General features: G+C 40.4%; 1 protein-coding gene and 1 pseudogene across 4 annotated transcripts; one reads left to right on the plus strand and one right to left on the minus strand.

Annotated features, from left to right (window-relative positions):
- LOC306639413 (uncharacterized protein) lies at window positions 1-25,902 on the plus strand. Of its 3 annotated transcripts, XR_013757640.1 has the most exons (7): window positions 1-2,852; window positions 15,501-15,675; window positions 18,927-19,105; window positions 19,428-19,670; window positions 21,608-21,710; window positions 24,914-24,964; window positions 25,661-25,901. XR_013757640.1 is itself a non-coding variant. In XM_079102920.1 (6 exons), exons 3-6 carry the CDS (start codon window positions 19,044-19,046, stop codon window positions 25,721-25,723), a joined length of 279 nt encoding a protein of 92 aa, XP_078959046.1. In that variant the 5' UTR covers window positions 1-2,852; window positions 15,501-15,675; window positions 18,927-19,043; the 3' UTR covers window positions 25,724-25,902. The 3 variants fall into 3 exon arrangements, 2 of the variants coding, with proteins under 2 accessions (XP_078959046.1, XP_078959045.1); XM_079102920.1 differs by lacking the exon at window positions 19,428-19,670 and having other exon boundaries at window positions 25,661-25,902; XM_079102919.1 differs by lacking the exons at window positions 19,428-19,670; window positions 21,608-21,710 and having other exon boundaries at window positions 25,661-25,900.
- LOC306664880 (casein kinase II subunit alpha'-like) lies at window positions 9,956-11,118 on the minus strand (annotated as a pseudogene). The gene has a single exon. The product of its transcript is annotated as a casein kinase II subunit alpha'-like (transcript).
- Window positions 25,903-26,676: the final 774 nt, after the last annotated feature.

Raw genomic sequence — 26,676 nt, forward strand, 5'->3', positions numbered from 1 at the left:
AATTTGCAGATGCATGGATAAATTATATATACAAATATACATAGACAAATATTTCATTTTTACTTGTATAAGTGGAAATACACATTATATGAAATTACTTTCCTGTGAAATTGGCTATAATTATATAGGAAAGAGAGGGATAGTATTAAATTTAAGGTTGGGTTAGAGTTAGGGAATGAATATGTAAATTGGGAAACTTGAATAGTCATAAAAATGTACATGTGAAAATATGTATGAAAATGTATATGAATGTGTAGATTCTGAAAAAAGGAACAGTTTAATGTGATTCATAGAAATACCCTTTTGTATTTTGTGGAAGTATTGAGAAATTATATGTGAATAACATGATATATGGAAATATGCCATTGAATATTATATAAATAAGTGGAAATACAGATGAATATCACATTACTATATGTGTTTTCCTGTATAATTCCTTTAAGGTATAGGGTAAATATAGGGATAGTATAAAAATTTTAGGTCGGATAGGAGGGTTAGGAAACAAATACTTATATCAGGAAACTAGAAAATTCATAAGAATGTACACCTGAAACTATGTATGAAAATGTGTATAAATACATAGATTCAGAAAAAAGGAATAGTTTAATGTGATTTCTGTAAGTGCCTTTTTAAATTTGTGGATGAAATGATCAATTATATATCTGAGTATATAACAATATATGCAAATATACCATTGAGTTTTGTTTATACAACTGGAAAGACACATGAATATCAAATATGCTATATAATTTTCTATAAAATTCTGTTTAGGTGAAGTTGTAAAGTTAGAGTTAATATACAAATTTTGGTTCAGGTTAGGATTAGGGAATGAAAATGTATATCAGGAAACTTAAATGTTCTCAAGAATATAGATGTGAAAATATGTACAAAAATGTATATAAATACATAGGTTCTGAAGAAGGGAACCATGGTACCATCTCCAAAAATGTAAGTAATTTTGCCATCCTTGGACAACCAAAAATGCTCAAAGAACACTGTTGAGAATTGACATTAACAAGACAAGTAGAGGAGAGGTGATATGACCCATTGCAAATCACTCTTTTGGACAGATGACGAGGAATATGCATGTTGAAGAACTGAGTTTCTCTGGATGCATTCACTCTTCTCTCCCATGCCTGCATCATTCCACACCCCTTATTTGCCAGTGAGTGCCAGGGTGGGAGAGTTGTGGCTGGAAGTAGGAAGAGTGCAAGCTGCCTGACCCACCTGATGTCTGGGTTTCAAACCTGGTTTTAGTGTTTGACTCAACCCAGTGAACAACGACAGGACCTGCCTGCACGGAGACCTCTGAACCTACACAGAGGGCTGAATTAAAGAATAGGGAGACTACCTGGAAAGCCACCAGTAGCCTTAACCTCCTTGTAATGGATGTACTTACTGGCCACATCCAGAGTAGAGTGAACCACATGCTCCTCAGAGGAGGCTGGACTCAGTGGATGCTAGAGGGAGTCAGGCAAGTCATGACAACTGGAATGAGCCAAATACACCTCATGCAATGAGTCTGTCAGCACTTCATTCATGTCTTGCTGCTCTTGCAGCTCCATGCTGAGCCCAGGTGTGTACATGCAGAATGCCAAAAACTGAAGGATTGGACTTTCCAGCTGCTCACCTGGTCTTGATTGAAAACTTCAAGGAAAAGGTCCAGAAGGCAGAGTGGCTGTCCCTTCAAAGCAGAGGAACAAATCAATCCCCTTTGGTTCTAGTAGATTTGACTTTCATGGCAGTTTGACAAGGGGGTGGAGTGTGGGAGAGGGCAGTAGATCCTCCGTTCACTGGTAAGGTAACACTGCAGACCAGGAAGGAGACTCAGTTTTTTCTGTGTGGTTCAGGCATGTCATACCACAATGTCAGTCATAATGGTTGGTACTACCCTACTGTCTTTTGCTCCACTTTCTTTGCAGTGTTCTGATAAATAAGGGTTCCTGGGGCATTATTGATTCCAAAAGATGTTGGGCATTCCAGGCCTTGCTCTTTAATATTTTTTATTTACTATGTCTTTGGTTTGGTCACATTTCTTGTTACGGAATTCTAGCCAACAAACTCGGATCATACTTGGCAGAAAAGAATATGCATCTTCTCCTAATGACCTTGCACAGGATAGTTCCTTCACTGTAAGTGAAGGAAACCTGATTGTTGTATAACACCATGGGATCGATGATCTCTAAGTGATAATAGGTAAAAAATAATGGAAGGTGGAAACCAAGAAAAGAATCAAAAGGGTTCTTTTATCTATTTTCTATCAATAGGAAACCAGTAAAGATGACTATCTCTACTCCCCTAATTTTTATATTCAGACGTGTGATAATACTTGTAAGAGCCAAAATAAAAATAAAATCATCAAAGAATTATAGCAAAGATCCTAAGGTCAATTCATGTGACTTGTCTGACCCTAGAAAAGTAAGAGACATGAAGGACATTGCAGTCACTCAATGACTCTTTAATGTTTTCTCCCAAATTTCTGAAAGAATAAAGATGGTGAAATATTTAGCTTCAGATCCCGTTATCTGCAAATTATCTGTCTCTGCTTCTTACAGCAGAATGTTTTCAGCTAAGTTTTATCAGACAAGATTTTATGGCAAGCACAAGTACCAGTCACCAAGGACACAAATAAATAAACACTAGTATTGACTTTCCCCAAATTAAGCCCCCCAAATGCCACCTCTCCTCTTTTGGTCTGAAAAGTAACTCAATGAACCATTACATAAAGTCCCAATCTAATAGAAATCAAAATGAAATGATTAAAGTTTTCCAAATTTTTCTTGTATTCAGACCCAGTGTGGTGACTTGGGATGGCAGAATGAGTGCAAAGAGACTCAAGGGAATGCAATCAGGTAGGCGATTAAATATCCTAAAATGTGATACTGGTGATGGTTGCATAGTTCCATATACCTGCTAAAATTATTAAATTCTACATTTACAAAAAAGATTATTATAAGTAATTTTGAAAGGAAATGTCAGATTTCTACTCCAACATGCAAAGAGCATGGGAGTCATCGCCTGTCCTCAAAAAGAAAAAGCTGAACAAACTGAAAATCAACAGCTCTTCTTGTATTGAAATAAAGTTCCATGAGAAACCACCCAGTCCAAATTTAAAAATCAGGTATAAGCAGGGAATCACAGCCCACCAGCACTAGAAGCTGCTGGAATCAGCAAGTAGTAGAACACTTAAATGGTAACTGACAAATTTCTAGAACATGAGGGGGGCCTGGCTTAAAAGTTGTAATTCCTCGGGGTTGAGGCTTAGGAGGATCCCCACACTTATGAAAGTTTTAACTCTGGGAAACTATTATTCACCATGACAAATACCTAGAGAAAAGAATTCAGAGGAGGTAAGATTTATTTTGAATTATAGTTTCAGAGGTTTCAGTTCATGAGTGGCTCTCTTCACTGCTTTGGGCCTAAGGCAAAAGATAATGGTGGAAGGATGTGGTGGAGGAAAACTTCTCAATTCATGGCAACCAGAAAGTGAGAAAAGGAAAGAGAAAGAAAGAAAGGGTAAAGGGAAAGAAATACTATTATAGGGCCTCCCTCCATTGACCTCCTTCCTCTAAACCTGCCCCTTTGTCTATAGTTTCACTCACTTCCCCATAGTTGACTCAGCTCTCAGTAGATTTGTACAATCAGGAGATCAGAGTCCTCATGCTCCATATCTTCTGAAAGTCCCACTTCTTACCATTGCAGCATTGAGGACCAAGCCTTCATGACACCAGCCATTGGGGGGCATTCCCAATCCAAACCATAACAAAAACGAAATAGGTTTTCATAATGAAGATCTGAAAAATTCCCAGAAGACTGATACTCAAACATTAGAACTTGGTAACTTGTTCTTACAGTAAGAACAGTATCAAATTGGTGAGAAAAAAAAAAAAAGAAAGAAAGAAAACAACCCTGAAATATCAATGGAAAAGAATACAGAGGCCAGGAACTGGCCTACAGATAACTGATCTTCAACAAAGGTTGAAAGTCAGTTTAATGGAGAAAGGAGAGTTCCTACAATAAATGGTGCTATAACAACTAGACATCCACATGCAAAAAAGGAACCTAGAGGGAGGTCTCACACCTTTCACAGTATGAATCATTATATATAAATGTGAGGTGTAAAACTGTCAGAGTCCTTGCTATGGTGTGGATGTGATTGGAATGTGTCCCCTGAAGAGTCCTGTGATGAAAGCTAACTCCCCACTGTAGCAGTATTGAGGTGATGGGATTTTTAAGAGATTAGATGAGGGGTTACCACCATTGGGGTAATTAATGTTGTTCTTTAAGGATGGCAAAGCTGGGTCAGTTCCTGTGAGATCAGGTTGTAATAAAAAGAAGTCTCCAGTGCCTCCTACTTCCTTTCTCACCTTTTGGCATCTCTAGCACACACTTCCACTGTGTGGTGCTATCTACCATGTTGCAACAAAACTCAACATCAGCCTGACGTGCTTGCCCATCTCTCTTTCAGAACTTTAAGGCAAAATAAATCTCTTCCTTTTATATAAAGTACCCAGACTCAAGTATTTTGTCAAAGGACTAACACACCCCCAACAGATAACATGAGAAAATCTACTCAATCTTTGTTTTGTTGCTGACTCATGTTCAACACCAGAAGCCCAATCCATGAAGGGAAAATATTGGCAAGTTGAACTTCACTGAGATAAAATCTTCCGCTCTGTGAAAAGTATTGTTGAGAGAATGAACAAACAGTTCACAGACCTGTAGAAAATCTTTACAAAATTTGGATTTGATGAAAGTCTTGTTTCCTGAATATACAAATAACTTATTAAAACTCAGTAGTAAAAATGCAAACAACCCAATTAAAAATGGGCAAAAGATCTGGACACATCACCAAAAAAGAAATATAGATGATGTCAAGTAAGCTTATGAAAGGATGTCCAAAGCTATTTTTCACTGTGACATTGAACATTAAACAAAAATGAGATACCTCCTCTGCACATCTACTATAATTGCTAACATAAAAATATCTGATAATTCCAAATGCTGTCAAGGATGTCGAGCATTGAGACACTCAGACATTGCTGGTAGAAATGATAAAATATACAGCCATTTTGGAAGACAGTTGAGCAGTTTCTTACAAAGCTAAATGTAGTCTTACCATATAAGCAAGTGATTACAGTCTGAGGCATTTACTAAAATGTGCCAAATACTTATATTCACAGACACAAAAACTACACGTGTTTATAGCAGCTTTATACCTATTTGTCAAACACTGGAAGTAACCAAGATTTTCTTCACTAAGTGATGGAAGAACAATCAGTGGTTTATCCCTACAGTGGAAGACTATTAAGAAACAGAATGAATTGAGTTATGGAGCCATGAAAGGACATGAGGAACTTTAAAAATCTAATGTGAGAAAGAAGCCAGTCTGAAAATGTTCCTACTATCCAACATTCTATTCCAACTCTAAGATGTTCTGGAAAAGTCAAAGTCATAGTAAAGTAAACAGCTATTGCCAAAAAGAGGAGAGATGATAAACTGACAAAGCATAGAGATATTTTCAATAGTGAAACTATTCAGTTTGAAACTATAATGGGATTAAAGACATTCTGGATTGGCCATAGAGTGGTACAACACAAAAAAATGAAATCGTTAAACCAAGTACTTTAATTAATAAAGATGTATCAATATTGGTTCATCAATTACAACAAATGTACTACATTGAGCAAGATACTAATAGGGAAATCTGTGCAGGAAGAGGGGTATATAGAACTGTGTATTCTGTGCTCAATTTATCTGTAAACCTAGAAGTATTCTTAAACAAATGTCAGCATGCCCCAAAATTGTCAAGCCATGGAAGTAACTGAGTGCCCCAAATCAAAGTGTTGGTGGCATCCTGTGATGGCAAAGTCAATACTCCTTGGAGGAGTGCACCATCCTGGATTCAGAGTCATTTCTCAGTTCCATGCTTGGTCCTTGATATCCCCTGGAATCCAGTTAGGTAGCCAGTGAGGTAGCCTCTGTGCTCTGGAGAGTGAAGAGAGAGACCAGTGGCATCAGTTAAGACAGGAAGAAACCACTTCTTGGGACAGAATTAAGTGAATGCCCACAACCACTGGGCCTTAACAGTGCCCTAGCAACACCCACAGCTTTGAGAGTAGGAATCCAGGAGGAACAGTGCTGCAGGATGACAAATCAAAACAATTTCAGAGAATGGTAAGTTCTGAGAGAGATTCAGAAGCTGGGAAAAGAGTTTAAAGTGAAGACCAAATATCCTAGTGTGACCCTGAACCACCAGTCTTCCAAAACAGTCATGTGCTGATTATAGCACAGGCACAAAACACAGTAAAACCATAGGCTGTTATCAGTGGGTGAGAAGATGCTCCACAGCTCCTTATTCTTAGTCAAATCCCACTGGTACTGCAGATTCTGAGTCTTGCCTTTGGTCAAATTTAGTTTTGGACATGAATGGGCTAATTCACTTGACACCCAAATGCTGATCCATGACCTTCTCCTCCTCCCCTCTCAGAAACTGCCTCCCTGCAGGGGCAGCCATAGTCCCTTGTTCTGAAATAACCCATCTGCCATTTTTCAGTACACATTACTTTTTATGTTCACTGCCAGTCTCCCAGGACCCAATAGACCAGAAAGTAGGAAGGACATGGGCAGGTTGTGCCCACAGAGTTGTGCCCATACCACGCTGCCTCCACACCTCCACAGGTGGAGTCCATGAGTCAGGGAACTGGGCTTCCCTCCACATGCAGCCCCTCACCCAGTGCAGGGCCAGGTACCAAAGCACCCAGTAAATACTCCATGAAATAAGAGGTTCTGCCACAATGTCGTAGGGGGAGAGACCAAGAATTCCACGTGGCCTAACAACTTTTAGTCATTAAGGTTCCCAGAATTGGGAGGTGTGAAGGCTTTCAAAGGTAGCTCTTTTGAACACTTATATGCTGGCAGTTGAACCAAGTGTCCCTGGAAACATCTAGTGGATACCATCTGAAACTATGCTGAACAGCGGTATAGTGTGGCAACAGGGTGAGAACAAAGAGAAAAGGAACAGGGAGAATAAAGGATGATACGGGGAATCAGGGAGAGAGAACAAATAAATTCAGAAAAGAATAGTGTTATCTAATTAGATCAAATAACACATCTTATCACAGCACTGGAGGCCTTGGGTGGCCTGTCACAGTATTGCCATTATATCTTGGAATGTTCGCCTTCAATTTGAATCTAAATCACAACAGAGGACCCTCTGCCCCCAAGAGAGGCCTACATTGGCCTGTGATTTTTATCCTTTCAGTCCAGCACTTCTCCACTTTGGGTGGACAACTCAGTTCTTGATTCACTCCATTAGGATGACTCATTGTTCAGAGGCACAGAGACTCCATGGAATGTCCTAGAACATTGGAGTAAGCAGTGCCCCCAAGTGTTGAGACAAGAGCATAGGGAGCTGTGGCTCCTGATGGCTCCAGGAGGATAAAAGGGGACAATATCTTGTGGGCACCTAAATCCCCAGTAACCTTTGCCTCTGTCTTAATTGAGCCCAAGTATAGCTTTTCTTTGAACTCACCCTAGTCAGGCAGCACTGGTGCAGGAATCTTAGGTGATGTGGCTCCTAGGTGCTACATCCTAGGTATTGCAATTTTGTGTCACCTTCCAGGGACCACAAGCAAGCACCCATATCCTCCCACCTGAGATAGCTTGCAAAGAAAAGAGCCCCTGAAAGTTTCAAATTCCTTGGAATTTGGCAGTAGATTTTGCCTGTCATAACCAGAGCTTGCCTATTTTGGGTCACCCCAAATATGGAGTTGTGTCAGATTCACCAGTCTTACCCGAGGTCTGCAGAAATGACTGTGAACATTCAGCAACTGGGCTGGTATCGCCTCACTTGTCCTTCCAAGCAGAGACCCTCAGAACTTCCTGACAGGATAATCATCCTTCACCATGCTCTCAGACAGCAGCAGTTATGGGCAACGTGGGAGGGAATAGAAAGAAAAGGAGGACTAGCTGAGGGGAAGGAGAGGAGGAGAAATTATGAAATTATGGCAACTTGGAGGAAGCTGGGGGAAATAAGTGAGAGAGAAAAGACAGAAAGGAGGTAGAAGTGGTCAAGTATCAGGAATTGAATGGGAGCAGGAAGAGGAAGAGGAATTCCAGTCAAAAAGAAAGTCTGTTCCAAAGTCATAAGTGCCCATAAACCTTGGGAAGAGGCCAATTACCAAGAAAAAGAAAAGCATAACTGGGAGGGCAGGAATCTTGTAACACTAGCAATCCAAATGGGGCAGAGGGATTTAGTGGAGACCTAAAATGCTCTTGCCCATTCCTAAATCCAAAATGGATCTATTCTCATTCTCGAAATAAAACCTAGAAAGAAGGCAGAGAGAATGTGAGAGGGGGTGATTCTTCCCATTATCGAATTGTTTTTTCTGCTATCAATACCAATATGATTTTATGGAACGTGAACTGTAAATATGGACTGTAAACAGATGTTTTGAACAATCTAACCTCATAAAATGTATGGCATTATTAAATAGTTAATAAAGAGCTCTGGCATGACTCTTCATGTGGGGGACAGGGAAACAACAAGCAAACCTTGTTGGTGAGAAGTCCCCAAAATGAAATCAGCCCTATTTTAAAAAAAAAAGTAGCTTTCTTTGCTAACATGAAATTTAGCACAGTGGATAAAACACTTTTAACACTGGGTCCAGGAGCTCAATTTCATTCCCCAACACCCCTGTTGTTATTCTTCTTTGCTCAGTTATGGAATGGCCTTGCCCATACAATGTCAGTACCTGCATGAGAGACTTATCTTTGCCATCACATTCACAAATCAGAGCTTAAAATGTATATTACCATGAGTATAGCTGGTAATAGTCATGGGGATCAAAGAGGGGAAAAGGTTGGGGATATATTTTTTTCAATAAGTTTTTCCTGAATAAATCATAATAAGGACATTTTCTCCTTCCCCAACCTGCCTGACTTTTTGGCTTTAGTTATGGTTGTTAAAAAGAGAGAAGAAGAAGGAAGAGGAGAAGAAGGAGGAAGAGAAGGAAGGGGGGGGGAGGAGAAGGAGGGGAAGGAAGGAAGGAAGGAAGGAAGGAAGGAAGGAAGGAAGGAAGGAAGGAAGGAAGGAAGGAAGGAAGGAAGGAAGGAAGGAAGGAGGGTCCTTGTTTCAGAGAGGTGCATTAAAAATAGATGTGCACACAGGGATGTGATGGGAAATGGTGAAGTTTTCCTTACAAGGTTACCAAAAAAAAAAAAAGGTGGTAGGGAGGTGGGGTTAAAACAAAACCAGCAATGAGACTATGGTTAGGCAAATCAACAAAGATTTATGGTGAGCTCCAGTTAGCCACTTAGCATGGAACTGCTAATGAAACAGATGGACCTGTTGATGGCATCTCAAGATTCAAAATGACGTCTCCTGACATCAGAGGACTCTGTAAAATTGCCTGCAGTTTGCTCCTAAATGAATACACTGAATACACTTAGAGGAAAACTGCAAGGATGAGAGACATTTCCTAGAGAGCTCATATCACATAACAACAACAAAAAAAAGACATAAAACATGAATTTGTAAAATATTTTTTAAAAATACCACCACTGTTTTCATATCTCTTTTTCATAAATGAGGCTGGTGCATCAGGATAGGCTGCTGACATTTCACTAAAACTTGAACCTAAATTCTCATGAAAGGAAACCAGAACACAGTGCAATAGATAGGAAGTCAGATATTCAGAGCTTGTTGACCAAATGGGTTAATTCAATATTGGTGTCCTGTTAAGTGAAGATAAATGCACAACAATTCTGAGTTTCTCATCTCCCATGCATTCCAAAGGGAGAGATTCTTCAGATTCTGAACTATGTGCATGGCTAGGATGCCACAACAGCAGCTCCCTGTGAACTACTACTGGGGAATTTCTTTCTTTTTGACAGACTTTTAGGTCTCTACTGTTTTTTTGCCTTTATAAGAAATGATTAGAATTTCTTTTTATCACACTATAGTTTTTTTCAAGATTTGTGTTTGGAGGTTGGTTTTATTGGCAAACATCAATCCCATACTACCCTTCGCTCTCCAGTCTACATCAGGCTGCCGGGCTGCCTTGAGACCCCTGGAAAGCACAGCATTCTCTGCACAAGACTGGGACTGCTCCTTCACCACAGGGTGGGAGTATGGGTACTCTGTGGCTTCTTTGGCAGTCAGTCTCGTTGATGGTCATATCACAGAACTTTGTCCAGAAGACATAAGTGAACAAGGTGTCTGTTCTCACTGTGAATAAAGTTCCTCAGCATTTCTGTGACTGTTGTCCCAGGATATTGTTGAAATGTGGATCTAGGTCTATATGACCCGTCTTCAGATACCTGTACATCTCATCTGTATCCAGAACCTTAGTAGTGCAAACAAGCTGGTCATGGTTGTCCTGTCCATGGAAGAAGGGTTCCTTTCAAAAGACCATGCTTGCTAACATACAGCCCAAACTCCACTTGTCCAAGCTGCAATCATACATCTGATTGTCCACAAGTAGCTCTGGTCCCTTGAAGTACCTGGAAGCTACAGGAGCATTGTACTCCTGAGCAGGGTGCTAGAACTCCTCCAGGCCCCAGTCTATCCATCTTAGCTTTCTTTGGTGATCTGACATGACATCGTGAGGTTTCACATCCCTGTGCGTGATTCCCTTGCTATAGAATTAATCCAGAGCTTTTAGTTCCTACATATAAAACCAGATATCAAAGTTTGTCAGGATCTGGTGGAGTTGCTTAAAATATGTATTATTGATATAAAGCAGGTGTCTTTGACACAGGATCTTTTACAGTATCAATCAGCTTAATGATATCTGTTCCATCGTGAGAGTTCTCCAGAATCTTAATCTCGTGTTTTATCTTCTTTTTCTTCACTGACTTGAGAATTTCCACAAGCACTCTCTCATTGTTGGTGATGTTAATGGCCTCAACTGCTTCACTAGATTCCCCCAACCAAGCTTCTAAACCAATTGGGAATCATCTTGATTACCCCAGCTCTGGACGTGAGCTTCGAAGCCCCAGTACTCACGTCTCCTTAGGCTGTTTACCTTGGCGAAGACCCAGGCCCTACTACCTGCGACTGGGCTGGGCATGGCGGGCAGGACCAGGAGGTGCTGTGGGGAGTAGAGATCAGCGGTGCAGTCAGGGTGCATGGCACTGGGCAGGGAGGGCAGAGGGCACAGAGGGCCTGGGGGCACCTGAGGAGGAGGAGGGCGGTGGGTGCCCAAGCCAGGCCCTCTTGTGAGGGCAGCTGGGCAGCGCTGGGGGGTGGGAGGATCACTGCTCACTATGTTTGCAGCCCCAGGAGGCGGTGGCAATGGCACAGGCAGTGGCAGGCCAGGAAAGGCCTCATTGCAGATTGACAGGGCTAGGATCCTAACTGACAAAGAAAAGTGCCAAGGAAATTCTGGGGGAAGATCTGGTTGAGAAAGGACATGGACACCCACAGCCTGAACTTCCTTGTTCATATGCTTCCAAGGTGTAATGATGGACTCTGAGCCATGTGATCCAACTCAAGTTTTGGGGGACCATTCTGTTTAGTGGAAAATAAAGCTGTCTTTTATTCTGCAGCCAGAACTGGTTCTCAAAGTAGACTTGTTCCTCCAACATCGCTGGATTGGACTTAGCTTTTGCCTTTCATTGAAGCCTTACAGCCCGCCCCTTCACCCCATCCTAGTTCAGGGAATACAAAGGTTTGATCTAGGGATGGAAGCTGCATAATGTAGTCACTGCTCCAGGTCCCTGACCCTGCTACCATTTGCCCCACTCACCTGTGTCCCAGGTACTTTCCTGCTGACTCCTCAGGAGCCCGGGTCCAGGAAGTCCTGATCTCAACAAGGTACAGTTCACAGGGAAGATGCATACTCATGCAATCAGGGTAATCAAGTCTGAGGTGATCTTTCCTCAGGGAACTTGCCTGGCCCCTTGCAGCTCTGCCCTTAGCTGGCCTAGGAGTTCCTGCTCCCACCCAACAGCCAGGAAAGTCCCATACTGTTTGTTTTCAGGTGATCCTCGGGCCTTGAGGGTGAAAGGTCTCAATGACTGAAAAGGTTGTGGCTACTAACTCCTGTGCTCAGAGTGTTCTTTCACACATGACCCCCAAACACACCTGGTAACTGAGATGTTCCCCTCTGCTTGTCTGGACAGAAAATGAACCAGGAGAGCAAATACGTTTCTCTTGTTCCTTCATCCTTCATCCATTAGCATGGTGCAGCTTTTTATCTTCTGATTGCAGGTCCAGTACTCACTGGATGCATTTCATTTCATTGTCAGTGAATCCTCTCCAGTTGCCTACCAGCAGATTCCCAACATTCCCATTTTTGTGGATAGTGACCCTATGGTTCTGTCATCACAAATTCCGACAGGGGTCTCCAGGTAAATGCCTCCATCCCCACAAATCCCCTGGAATCTGGCCAGGGATTCCAAGACCCAGGCAGCCTCCTCCTGGGGTGAAAGGGAGCTGGCACTCCTTTTTCCTGTTGCCAGAAGCAAATGCCTTAGTATATGACCAGTTGGAGACACATTTGTTCTCTTCTCCTCAGTAAAAACAAACAAATAAACAGACAAACATACAAACAGAAAAGACAACAAAAAATTAAGAACTGTGAAAGTAATTTACAAATACCTAAAATGATCACCATAAAACCGCTCATTTTGAAACTTCTAGTGCTTACAAGAATGTAAAATATGAGAGTTTTTCAGGCCTCTCTTTGGAAGGTCTGAAATGGGTGGGACCCAAGAAAGGTAGCTTAGGGAGGAAGAAAAGACACCCCAAAAAAGAAGATGGGAGCCAAGTGTGATGGCTCATGCCTATAATCCCAGTGGCAGGAGGATCACAAGTTGAAATCCAGCCTTGGCAGCTTAGGTCTTTTGCAACTTGTGAGACCCTGTCTCGAAATATTAAAAAAAAAAAAAAAATTTTTTTTAAGTGCTTGGATGTAGCTCAGAGATAAAGTGCCTCTGGGTTCATCCCCAGAACAAAAAAAAGGCGGGGAGGCGGGGGAAGAGATGAAAGTAGGGAGGAGCCAGGCATTCACAAGAAGGTTGTCACTTCCTGCCACCTAGGGTCCTATTTCTGGAACATTTCTGCACTTTGTTTGAATCAAACGGTCCACCCCCACCACCTTTTTTACTGTGCTGGGGATAGAACCCAGGTCCTTGAGCATGCTAGCACCTGGTTCTAGAGCGAAGGTACAAACCTAATCCTCAGGCATTTGTACCTGTGACATTTCTTGTCATTGTTTGGGGAATGGGACAATTTTGTTACTCACTGAGAGCCAAGTCAGAATGTTGCTGGGTTCCTTGGAGTAACCTGGTGAGTAATCGTCTTCCCCCTTCTCTCCCCTTGTGGGGCAATTGCTAGCAGGGCAGGGCCTGGAGAAGACCTGAGTACCAAGTCCCTGAAGATCCTCAATTGCCCTGGCACTGTTGTCAATTGTTAATTGCCCATACTTCTGTGGCCCTACTTTTGGACTCTCAATCTTTCTGTTAATTTGATCTATTAATTAAGGCCTTTGTCAATAGCCAATATTATCCCATCTTTTGCTTTCTTATAATGTTTTGAAGTATGGTAGCATAATTACTTTAAATTTATTCTTTTTTTTATAGAAAGTATTGCAGTTGTTATTTTGTTTTGCTTTTCCATCTTCACAAAAGTTTGGAATTTATTTATAGCTACAAAGGCTATGCTAGTGTCTTATTTGGTATCGTATTAAATTGAAGGTATATGTAGATATTTCTCTGTTGAGTCTTCTAATCCACAAATGATTATGTCTCCCAATTTAATTATGCCTTCTTTTATCATATTTTATCATAAAGCATTTGCGTTTGAACATCCCACATCTTTTAGAGAAACATTAAACTATTTCTTTTTAGGGAAAGTGTTTTAGGTAGTATTGATTTTTAAAATTTGGTTTCTAGGTATATATTGCTTATATACAGAAATATGTTTTGTTTTGTTTATTTACCTTGCACCCTCCATAACTGCTTAACTCTGTCAGATATGGAAGTTTGGAGAGTTTGTTTCCATCTGATTTCTCAGAACATCCTACATGAAGAATCATAGCCTAATAGGGACAGTTTTCTCTCTTCCCTTCCCCAAATGAATGCCTTTTATTTATTTTTCTGCCTTACTGCACTGGTTAATACTTGCACAAAATGTTGATATGAGTGGTGAAGTTCACATCCTTACTTATTACCAACATGGGGGGTTGGTTTTCACCATGAAGTGTGATGTTAGCTGTGGCATATTTGCAGATATCTTTTATGAGCTGAGGACATTCTCTTCTATTTCTAACATATTGTAAGTTTTAATCATGAATAGAGGTTCTCACTGAATTACTTTTGCACCTTTGCACCAGGATGTCTGGTCTCATAAAAGGCCCAAGGCTCTGGGTCCAGGTGACCATGGATGGAAACTTCTCAAATCATGAGCCCAAAATTATTTATCTTAGAAATTTTGTCAGTTTCAGAAATACGATTAACACAATTATAAAATGAGTCTAAAATGTTGGTGCCCCTAAACAAGTGCTACTAACCATGCACACAGGATGCCACTAACAATTTGTTTGGGGGTTGTTCCATCCTGATATTTATTTTATAATACTTCTAAGTTTATACATAAATTGAGCAGATAGTACACAGTTCCTGCATACCACATTTCCCTGAATATGTTTTCATATTATTAGTATCTTGCCTTAATATAGTACATTGTTATAATTAATGAACCAATACTGATACATCTTATTAACTAACATTTATAGTTTAAATTAGATTTCATTGTTTGCATTATACAGTCCTGATGGTTTTGACAAATGTGGGATGCCTTTACCCCCAATTACAGCATCATACAGAAAGTTTCACCACTGAACACATCCCACCTGCCTCTCCTTAGCAACTGCTCATCTTTTTACTCTTTCTCAAATGCCCTCTAGTTGTAATGGTATATCTCAAAGATTTTCAGACTGGCTTCTTTCTCATATTATATGTTTTAAGTCCTCCATGTCTTTTCATGGCTCCATAGCTCACTTCATTTTATTAATTAATACTCATCCATTCTAGGTATTCACCAATTTGTTCATCCATCTTGGTTACTTCCAGTTTTTGTCAGTTAAGAATAAATGCACAACAAACATTCATGTGCAGTTTTATTTTGTTCTGTATGTGTTAATATAACTTTTCATCTCATTTTGATAAATATCTAGGATGGCAATTACTTGATTATATGGTAAGAATACATTTAGTTTTGTTAAAAGAAAAAAAGGAAAGAAAAGAAAAGAAAAACCACCACCAAACTGACTTCCAAAGTGACTAATCATTTTCATTTCTACCAGCAATGACTATTTCTATCATCCACTTCTTTAACAATATTTGGAATTGTCAATATTTTATTTGAACTATTCTAACAATTGTGTCAAGTTATCTCAGTTTTCTTTAATTTTCAATGCCAAAGTTAAAAAATAATTTTGAACATCTTTTAAATGCTTATTTGACATCAACTATATTTCTTCTTTGGTAAGGTGTCTATCAGGAACTAAGAAGTGTATGAATGTGACCTGGAACTGCAGCTGAGACCTGACCTTGGGCCCTATTCCATGTGTCTTCCACAAGATCCTGAGCCGAGTCCACTTTCTGAGAACCCAGAACTGAGGAAGCGGATGGAAGGAAGGAAGAAAATCAGAAGATTTGGAGATTGTGAGTAATCCAAAAAGTTAGTAGTGGAACAGGTAGAAACCAAAGAGCTTGGAATGAGAATTAGTTGCATTCAGACAGGAATGCTTAACATCACCCAATCCCTGAAGGAGCAGCCTGAGCTGAGCAGTGGCAACTGGGAGAAAAACATCCACTGCAGTGAGTTTGTGCACCTGACCAAGGAGTAGAGCTAGGTAGACTCAGAGCAGGAAGACATAACATGGAAGCATCAATTCTAAGAGGGTGATGATATAAGCATGAGGCCCTGCCCTAGATCTCAGAGCCTTGAATTTGGAACCGCTCTCATAGTTGATGCCCACCCAGCCAACATGAGCTAAAGGGAATTCAGAATGCTTGGAGAATTTGTAAGAATCCATTTGTGTCTTAAAAAGTTCTGCTCTAATTTAAGCAGAGCCAAGTTAAAAGGATTCTTGCACCAGAATTAGTGATGCTTATGCTGTCCTGAACTTTCAGTTGAGGAAGGTTTGCACACAATATATTTGTTAAATATATTATTTTTCTTACCCTGTATTAAACACTTGGACTTAGGATATCAGTAAGATTTCCCTGAAAAAAGCAAAGTAGTTGTAGGGAGAATGTCAGCAGTTTCAGTAAAACATGGTAGTGCTCCTAACGGGGTCTTGAGGCAGCACAGAGTCTGGGTAGGCGAGTCAAGACATCTGTTCTAAAAACATAGATGACCCATAGCAGGAGCCCATGAGAACACTGGTTTGCATAGTGGAAAGTTATAAGGGATAGTTAGGACATGCTTCTCTAAGGAGGAGAAGTTGTTGCATCCTGGGAGAAAAGAGGACACTTGGGCAGGAGTGTAGGTGAGATGATAGGAGCTTTGCAACCACTGTTATGCATTCATTGTATGGACACTGCTGAGAGCCTCCTCCTTTTGTGGCCCTGAGCATGGAACTATGTCTAGAGAGACAAATGAAACATTCTCCCAGCCTTCACAAAACTGTCAATCTTGTGACCAGCAAGGCACAAGAAGTGACAGCTGGGTCACGGAGGAAGTAGTCAATGCTATGTCAGAAAACATCAATGCTGTGTTGATATACATGGTTATTTTCAACAGCAGGATGACCTGTCTAAGGGTAATGATTTTTTACTTCTCAGATTATTACCAGTGCATGGGCTCCAGGCTGGCTCAGAACAATCCCCACTGTCAAGGTCTGAAGATGAAACTGATAGTGTCAATAGCTACTGACTGTGTTGTGTCCAGCTGGAAGAAAAAAGGAGTAAGTTGAGATTCTTCCATTTATCTTTTCTAAATTATTATGGTATTCCTTCCTTAATTTAGTATTGTCTCTTCACATGAAAGCAGATTAAACACTGGTGGTATTGCAGTTCTTGTTTTTTTTCTCAAATTTCACATCAAATAGGAGAGATAGGATTGAAATAGTTTTTGTGTTTGCAGTAGAAAGCTAGGGGGCAGTGTGGGGATAAATCCTGGCTTTCTGGAATTCAAGTGGTTGATGAACAATGAGTGCTCTTAGAAACAGTAAGCTAACACTCCTGCTTTGCTTCTCTTTTTATCATTCAATACATATAATAAATAGCATCTCTACTCATCTAGAAAACTTGCATTTTAAGTAAATTAAATGAATGCATTTGCTGAGCCCCTGTGGGTAAAGCATTGTGTTAATTACACTGGGCGATGCAGAGGATGGGGATGCCAGTCGTTACAGAAAGGGGGTTAAAATTTCTGTACCAAATTCAGCCAGAGTTTTCAGTAGGTGAGAACCTCGATAACAGACACCAATATGCCCAACCTGGTGATGGGAGATGGCGATATAGAGCAGAGTCGACACTGGATTTTCAACCTATCGAGGATTTAGGACAAAAGGAATCTGGAAATTCTCCAAGTGTCCCACAGTTGAGGTTCACAAATACTTAGCATGGGTCCCTTCCATGTTTTCCATTAACAGATCATATTTAGATAGTAGCAAACTCAAGGGAAGCCTCACAGAGAGGGAGTGGATAAGCCTGAAAAATATGAGTCTATGCAGTGATTCCCCAACCAGGTCAAGATGAGTGTCATTACACAGACTAATTGAAAAATGATGTTGGCTGAGAAAGGTCACACAGAATTTTTTAAGCAGCGTCCATAAAACACTTCATGGTTCCTGAATTGTTTGATATGTGAGTGAAGTGAATGACAACAAAAATAGCATCACATTTACAGTTCTTCCCAAAATGCATGACCTGTACGTGTATTCAAGGTTATATATATGAATTGTTTAATTACATTGATCTTAGACAAAACTCATGTGTGGCTAGAATGAAATCCAAAGCTACCAAATATTAAATGTAGTCTTAATAACTTTAAGAAACAAAAACAAAGGAACAGTCATAGAGGAGAAAGTAAAGAGGTAGGGATGTCAAACTTGACTTAGGATTACTGAAACACTGAAAACTGTCTAGTGAGAGAAAAGATACCAACATAAATATGGAATGTGATGATAATATCAAAAAACAACAGAAAAAATTTACTAACATGAAAATGGAATGTGATGATAATATTGAAAAACAGCAGAAAAAATTTAAAGACTTAATAATGTACTTTTTTAGTGTTCTACAGTGGTTTTTGTTCTATACATAACCTATTAGAAATCATGGATGATTATTCAGAGAATATCATCATAGTTTTACCCTGACAACTTAGGCATTTTTAAGCAAATGATGAGGTAACTTCTGGGTAGCCCTGAAAAAAATATAACTTTTTGGGAAACTATTTCTGTATTGATAATCTTCCACATGCCCAATAATGAACAGAGACAAGTAGGGTTATTATGGAGTGGTGCGGAAGAGAGTATTGGCATGAGGGTAAACAACTGTTGACTGCCTTTTGGGTAGAAATTCCTCATTTGTGGTGACCTTCTGAAGAGATCAATGAGTCTGTGGACCAGCCTGGAAGGCAGGGGCTACCCATATTCCATGAAATCTCCAAACTTTTAATTCTGTTAGACAGTCCTGGCACACTCAGTCCTACCTCCTCACTCTTGTCTGAGTCTGAACTCAGGCAGAGCCTTCAGCTCTTAGCTCTTTCATCCAGAGCCTTGTTTTGGGGGTTAAGGAATCTCAAGTGTTGCAGGCTGGTGATCAACCTCTTCTTAACAGTAAGTTAACGATTACAGCTACTATCCTCCTTTAGCCCTGATGAATCCTACTTGATTTGATTTGTTTCTAACATAGAACATGTTTGGGTTTCTTCTTTTCAATCCCTGGCTGTATGTGTACAGTCATCATGGTAGTACCTACCATCTTGCCTGATGTAGGGGAAAAAGTAAAGCTGGAAGAAATCATCCAGGAATTGCAACATCAACTATCAGAAAGTAAACAGCAGTTGAGAGACCTCTATGAAAACTTCTTATATCAGAGGCTACGGCCTACTCCCTGGCAAACCAGCTACAAAAATGTGGTAAGTTGTACATAGGATCGCAGTCACCAAATGAATGATCTTCTGTTTCCTCTCTAAGATAGAAGATGCCCTCCAAAATGAATTCTTCTCTTCCTTTCCTTAAAGTAAATTGGAATTTACTAAAAGTCTAGGGGTTGGTGTATTACCTTCAATATAATGGCAATGGAAAAATGAGGCAGAAAGAGTTGCACAACTTCTAGTTGACAGTGAGGTGTAGGGCGGAGATAGGGTTATTATGCCAGCTGCTGATTTCTACTGAAAGCATGGAATAGCCTTTTCTCTCTCTAGAGTATCTCGCACTATTTTTTTTTTTTTAAACCAGGATTGTCTCCGTATCATATCAGATGCTACAGGCCTCAAAAAGTCTTGTTGGTCTAAGAGTCTGAGACTAATGATCTTCCATTCAGTTCAAGCTTTTTTTGAGTCCTGGTTGGACAGCACTTTCTGATTATGCTGAGAACAGTGGCAGTGCACAATACCTTCTTTAAAGACCTAAAAAGCAGTCTGCTGCTAATGGAAACTGTGGTATCCAGAAGTGACACCTCCAAGACCAGGGACTCTGCTGGTGAAGAGAAATTCCTGATTCCTGAGACACTGGCTCTTATGAATCCAGGAAATTCTTCTCCCCACAGTGCAGTGGAAAGTGTTTCTGGGACATCTGAGAATCTATAGCACCTTACAGGTCTGTTCCTGAGCTGGTGAACCTCAGGGTTGGAGGATGTTGTCCTATGGGAGCTCAGGCCCAGGACACAAGATCTGGGGCTCTGGCAAGTGGAAAAAAATGTGAGGCATGGTTGGGATAGTAGACTCTTTATTTGGAGGCAGTAATAGGCCTCAGATAGTTTTTCAGCTTTTCAGCTACCATTTCACTCTCTGAGGCCTTTTTTATTTATTTTTTAATGTTTTTAGTTGTCAGTGGACCTTTATTTTATTTACATGTGGTGCTGAGGATTAAACCCAGTGCCTCACACATGCTAGGCAAGTGCTCTACCACTGAGTCACAACCCCAGCCCCAGTCTGAGGTTTTTTAAAATATACAGGTCAAACAACAAAGGCATACTGCCAACAGTTCACATAGTGAGCACATGCCCACAAAAAAAATGTTTATGACCTTGAGTACATAGGTGAGTCAGGGTGTTTATGATCTTGACTACACACTAAAAACAGTCTTCTGGAAGCCTTTTAGAAGGAGCCTAACTATAGGCCTTTTGTGCTTGCCGAATATAGATGGCCAGCAGGTACAGAAAAATCTCTAGGATTTTAATTATCACATATATGAGACCAAAGTGAGAATGAGGGTTGGTGGAGGAGATCATCATCCCCAGTAAAACTCAAGCTGCTCTCTATGGCAGGTCCTCTCCTTCCACACTCAGCCTAGCAAGGGAGCTTTTGACCTGCTCTTCAAGGTGGGCTGTTAGGATTCCAGGAATCCTGGGAAATAGGGATGTGTTCTAATCCCCATTGTTAGAAGGAATCTTGCCACCTCTGATCCAAAAATTGCCTTTTTTACATAGATTTTCCAAATATTAATTGCTATAATTTTTCTCAATGAAAAATGATTACAGAAAAAATTAAAAATGAAGCCTTACAAAGTCAGTAGATGAGATTTGGGAAAGGGCAAAAGATATTTTATTTTATTTTATTTATTTTTTTTTTTTTGCAGTGCTAGGGATTGAACCCAGGGCCTTGTGCTTGCAAGGTAAGCACTCTACCAACTGAGCTATCTCCCCAGCCCAACATAATACTTTTGAATCACAATTGTAATTGTAGGAAGGAAGATATCCCCCAAGACCTTGTTGAAGTAACAGTGTGTAGGTTTATGGGCACTGATTTTCCTGGGCTGTAATCCAGGTATCCTGTCTTCTCTGTCTTTAGGTTCCTACTCCATTCATGGGGTTTTTAATGGTACCTACTATGAGTTTTAATGTACATGGGAGTTAGTTCTCATAAAGGTTTTACCTCAATCTTTGCCTGGAACAGAGTAAACCCTGGAAGTTCATTGATATACTGCATCTCATTTAACACAAATTTATTTCTGCTGGGTAAATTTCTTTCAGGTCTTTAAGGTCTTAAATATTATTCTTTACCCAGAAGCATCCAGACACATTTTTAAAAAAATATTTGAGATACTTACTTAGTCTTGAAATTCTGAGCACAAGGGAAGTTTTAGCCCTGCAGTCCTAGGGTCCTTCAACCTCAAGTGAGCCTGAGGGTTTGATTTAAGAGGCTTTAGCTTTGCTAATTATAGTGGGCCAGGATTCAGAGTCAGATGTGAGCCTGACTGCCAAATACAGCCACGATACTTCCCTTTTCTCATCTATAAATTAAGAAGTAATAAAATACCATATTTTTGTGGAGATTTAAAGCTGTGGAGGCCCAGTATAGGCTCTGGGACTGAAGTTCCTGTTGTCCTTGGGGTGGGCCTGCCTCCTCCTCTGAAGGCAGTGCCCATAGCAGCCTGTCCAACTGTCCACTGAGGCAGCTTCATCTGTCTTTTGTCAGCGTGTGGAAAGCACAAACATGTCATCGAGTCTGTGCTGGGGGAGAAGTTGCAGTGGAAGGAGGGGAAGCTATCAGAGAGGCTGCTGTTGGCCAAGAGGCTGAGGTAAGGGGGCTGTGCACAGTGCAGGTAGGTGGGAAGGTCTGTGAGACTCTGAAGTGGGGCAGCTCAGCTGGGGGAGTGAAGATCTACCTTTAAGAAGGGCACAAAGTCACATGAAAGGTATATTCACAAATATTTAAACAATTTGGATCCACATAATATGATAAATGATGGACTCAAATGGTTCATAAAAAAAAAAAAAAATACCTCGTTTGCAGTTTTAGAGCCAGTCAATTCCTTTTCCTGTTAACTCCAGCTAGTTGAATCAGGACTCGTTTATGAGCATGGATTCCATCCTATCCGGGCACAATGCACTATTTCTATGTCCACATAGAAATGTCCCTGACCAAAAGAGGAATTGAAGGGGCATCTTTACCAAGGAGATTCAGGAACACACTTGACTTTGAATAAGGAAGAGTAGATGAGATGATGTCTAGGAATCTTACAGAGCACTCTCTGATACAGAGGAGGCTTTGTTTGACTTTATTATTATTTTTTCTTTCTCCATTGGTTAAGAGAATTCTGCTTAGATGGTTCCATGGACATGTTCTCACCAAAATCCCTGTCAAAGTCCATATAATCTATTGTGTAATTCTGCAGGCTTAAATTTCCTTCTATTCCACTTCAGAGAATCTGATCATCAAATTCAAGTGCAAGCCCTGGAGATTTGCCACTTAAAAAAAATGTTACGAAAAGGAAGAGAGGTGTCATCTTTAATCAATGATACTCTGAAAGACATCATCACTCAGGAAGGCTCTAACTGCCACAAGGGACACCACCTTCACGAGCTATTGGCTCAAGGAAATAGGCTGACAGAGTGCCTTGCCTGCAAGCTCAGCTCAGGTAATGTGACCAGAAGTCCTAATTACACTGAGCTGCTCCAAGGTCCCTGGATCAAGGAATGTTCCACTCCCAAAGTGATCTTTTGACCAGGTCTTCTGTTTTCCATGTCAAAATTAGGGTATGGAAACATCAGGGCTGCCTGTGTGGGAACACAAAAGCAAGTGCACAAATGAAAGTCATGGCAGCGCAACTCTGTTCTTTCTCCCTGATAGAATGTGGTCTCCGGATGAGGAGGCAGCATCCATCTAATGTTAAAGAGGACAGGGATGTGACAGGAGCCCATCTCTAAATAAGGATCTGGTAGTAGTTGGAGCTATCATGTGGGAAAGGAATGTTCATGAATGCACTTTAAAAAATGATATAGGCTTTCAGCCTTTGGAGCTTGTTCTGGGCCTTGACAGTGCCATCTGGTGATAGGAATGTTGCTTTATACTTCTACAACTTCCATAGAGGGAATTTCTCCTCATAATAGCCCAGGCTGAATTTTTATGTTTGTCATGACTGATGAAGAAACAGTCATAAATTATTACTAAATAAAAACAATAGTTTACAGTGGGATTTGCTCTGATTTGTACATTCTGTGGACTTTGGAAGATGTGTAACGGTGTATATCTTCCACGTGAAGTTCCACACAGTTTCCCTAAATGTTCACTGTCATCCACCTACTCATCCCTCCCTCACTGAGAAGCTCAAAGCATCATGTCTTTGTGTATCATCAGTTGTGTACTTGCAAGACTTTTCTCCCCACATATGGCAAACCTTTTAACTTTCTTAACATTGTTTTTCACAGAGCAGAGATAGATTTTTAACAAAATGAAACTTAGCTCTTTCTCTCATGGATTATGCCTTGGTGTTGTGCCTGAGAAGGTAAGTCCATACTCCAGGTCTCTTAGATCAAATCCTTTTATTCACCATTTTTAGAAGGCTTATTAAATATTTTATGCTTTATATTTTAGGTCCATGATCTCTTTCTATTTAATTTTTGTGAAAAGTATAAGGTTCATGTTCAGTTTCATTTTTGAGGGATGTAAATATCCACTTGTTCAGGCACCAGTTGATAAAAAGTCTCCTTTCTCCTGCAAATGACCTTAAATTTTCAATTTGATAACTCTCAAATGTCTGTTTGGTCTCTCCTCTAAAATGTTTACTCCCAGTATGCCTTTAAATTATTTCTTAAATATCACACTAGGTCACCTGGGTGACGTGAATGGAAGTAAATCCGAATTTCAGTGAGGTTCTCTTTTCAGTTTACCTCCCTAGTGAACAGAGTATTTTTTTTTTTTTTCATTTAGTGAAAGCTTATTGGTCTTTAAGTGGCTCAAATTGCAAATAAATGCATCAGGTAGTGGCATCAGACTAAGAAATGTGATGCTTAAGGCAAAACCACGATGTTTGTGGTTAGGATTCCTGGTTTAATGTCTGCAGTGAGCAAACCTGGAGTCTGCTGGCCAATATAATACTGATCACTTTAATTCTATGCATGGCATTCCTTATGAGTATTAAGAAATGAAAGATGTATATCCTGAACACTTTAAGGGAAAAATATTTAACATGACAAGCTGGATGTACTATCTAAAGACATGAATTCCTGAAAAGACTATTTTTGCTAACTATATTGACACACCTATTACCCCAAATGCCAGCCACCCAGTGGGTTCCGGAAGCCTCAGCTGTGGATGGAGTATGATCTTCCCTTGTTGCCAAGGAGGCTTCTTTCCTGGGTAGTTAGAAGGAGGAGGCTGCAGGGTAGCAGCAGAGTGTGGGCAAATGGAGGAAGAGCAGGAATACCTGAGCTCTGCTATGTGGAGATCCACCCTCCTCCTGCAGCTTCTAGGCTATGTTATGTGTATGCTGTAGCTATAGATGTCACTAACTAAAATCTCCTCTACTGCTTTTACCTTTTCTACTTTAGCATCTCAATTTCTCTGGATTGCTCTTCTTACATCTGAGACTGTATTTCTTTCAGATTTATTCCTCTGTTATTATTTGAGTCCTGTGGATGTGTGAGTGAGTTGTGGAAGGATAGGACTCCTTCCACAGTCCTGCAATTCATTCTCAGGTTTTAGTCAGCCTGTGCCTTGGGTTGTGACTTTCCCAACTACTCTGTGTTCCTGGTACCTCTGCAATCTGGTTAGTCCTATGTACACCCTCATAAATTGCACTGAACACTTGGGGTATGGTTGGTGCAACTGAAGTTTCTTTCCAATGGAGTCCTCATGAGCTGCATCCAGAGAAGAATGCCATGCCCATCCAAAGGTCCCACACTGATGTTTATGTGTCCATGCTCAGAGCTTCCACTGTGTTTGTAATGAGTGATTGGAACTACTCAATGCCTGACTGGACATTTCTCAATTTGATTTCAGAGAATTGTGAAGATGAGGTCAATGGAAAAAAGCAGATTCACTGGCTCCCAGGTAACAATGAATATTAAGGGCCTGTGAGAGGATGGGTAAACTAAAAGGAGGGTCCTCAGATGAGCAACCCAAGAGGTCCAAAGTAGCCCACATTTCACATGCAAAGGCAAACAAAAAGTGCTGGTATGACTATATTTCTAACCAATTAAGAAGTCCATCTTTTAACAAGGTGTCCATTGTCCTTGTGGTGCTGGTTGGTATGCAAGTAGAAGTAATCAGCCTCAATAAAGTTTTCTTTTAACTCACAGAATCTACATACCAGATCAATTGAGGATAAGATATATATATGATATGGATCAATTGAGGATGAGATGTATAACTTTTCTTTATGGTTGACCTTAATTTGTTGGCAGGCTTTTTGTAGCCATAAAATTGGATTATATATATATAATATATTATATATATTATATAACTTCTTTTATATGTTCTGTGTGCTGGTAGGTCATGGTTGTATCATACAGGGAGAGTTGAGACACTTCCACTTAAGCTAATCATCCAGATGATGTAATGAACCTCTCCTCCTGTCTCATGTCATGAAGGTAGCTACACTCTACCCTTATCCAGAAGAATTAGTTTCTTTCTCTTTAAAGGGAGTACCCCTGACCTTTTGTGACCACTCCCTGTGGCCTCTATCAGGAACCCCTGGGGCTCTTGCATCCAGTTCTTCTTATTTAATCATACTCTTTATCCCACTAGGCTGAGCAAAGAGGAACAGAAGGAAGAGGAGGAAGTGAAAGAAACCCTGCAGAATTCATTTGATGAGGGCCATAAGACTTCCTGCAGTCACTGTGTACTGCCTGACATCCACCAGCCTCCCTGCTCTAGTGCTGACCAGTTGGGTGAGCATGAAGTCTCTTCTCCTCTGGATGCATCTTGTGAGTATTCCATTAAAAAGAGAACAGCACTCCAACAGTCATATTTCTGGGTGTTCAATGAGAAATTCAGGGTGGTGAACACAGAACTAAACACATTGGGGAGGTTGCAGAGATTATACCACACTCACAGCCACTAGCATGTGTGTAGCAGGGTGTGTATGAGTCCTGTCTTCTAAACTGGGCCAGCTGATCTGTCCTACAAGGTTATTGCTAAGTTTTGATCCTGAACACTGAGTGTTCTTTGAGTGTTGGTGACCATTTGGATAGGTTAGTACTCTTGACTATGTCATTGGAGATACCATTTGCATGGTACCTCATGAATGTGTCTAGAATTATTCCTGAAGGCATAGCTTAGATCCTGGTTGCCTCTGCTTCCTTTAATAAAAAGTATTCTATTCCCTTCTTTAGATAAAAGACCTTTCCACTTGAACTGTGTATAGATTTTATCCATGAGTTTATTCTCACTATATAATCTCAAATCTACCAAGAAGTTCAAGTGTATTGAATGGAGTCGGTTCTGAATCTTGAAGAAACTGTTCTGGGAGACAGTCTTCAAGCTATTCCTGATCAAGCTATGCCTTGATCCTGGAGAAAAGAATAGTTTTAATTAAGGGAAGATTGTTTTCTTATTTAACTGAATGGGACAGTATGCCCAGGAGGCCTTTCCATTTCTCAAGACACAGCTGAGAATTCCTTGAGTGTTCCTCCCAGAGTGTGCATCCCCCAAACCAATGATATTCATCACACACTGTGTTTAAATTGGCACAGGGTTTGTAATGAAGAATAAGTAAGATTTTGTTGTGGTTGTTTTTATTTATTTATATACTTACTTATTTT

This window comes from Sciurus vulgaris (assembly GCF_902686455.1).
Source record: "Sciurus vulgaris genome assembly, chromosome: 1".
Classification (NCBI taxonomy): Eukaryota; Metazoa; Chordata; class Mammalia; order Rodentia; family Sciuridae; genus Sciurus; species Sciurus vulgaris.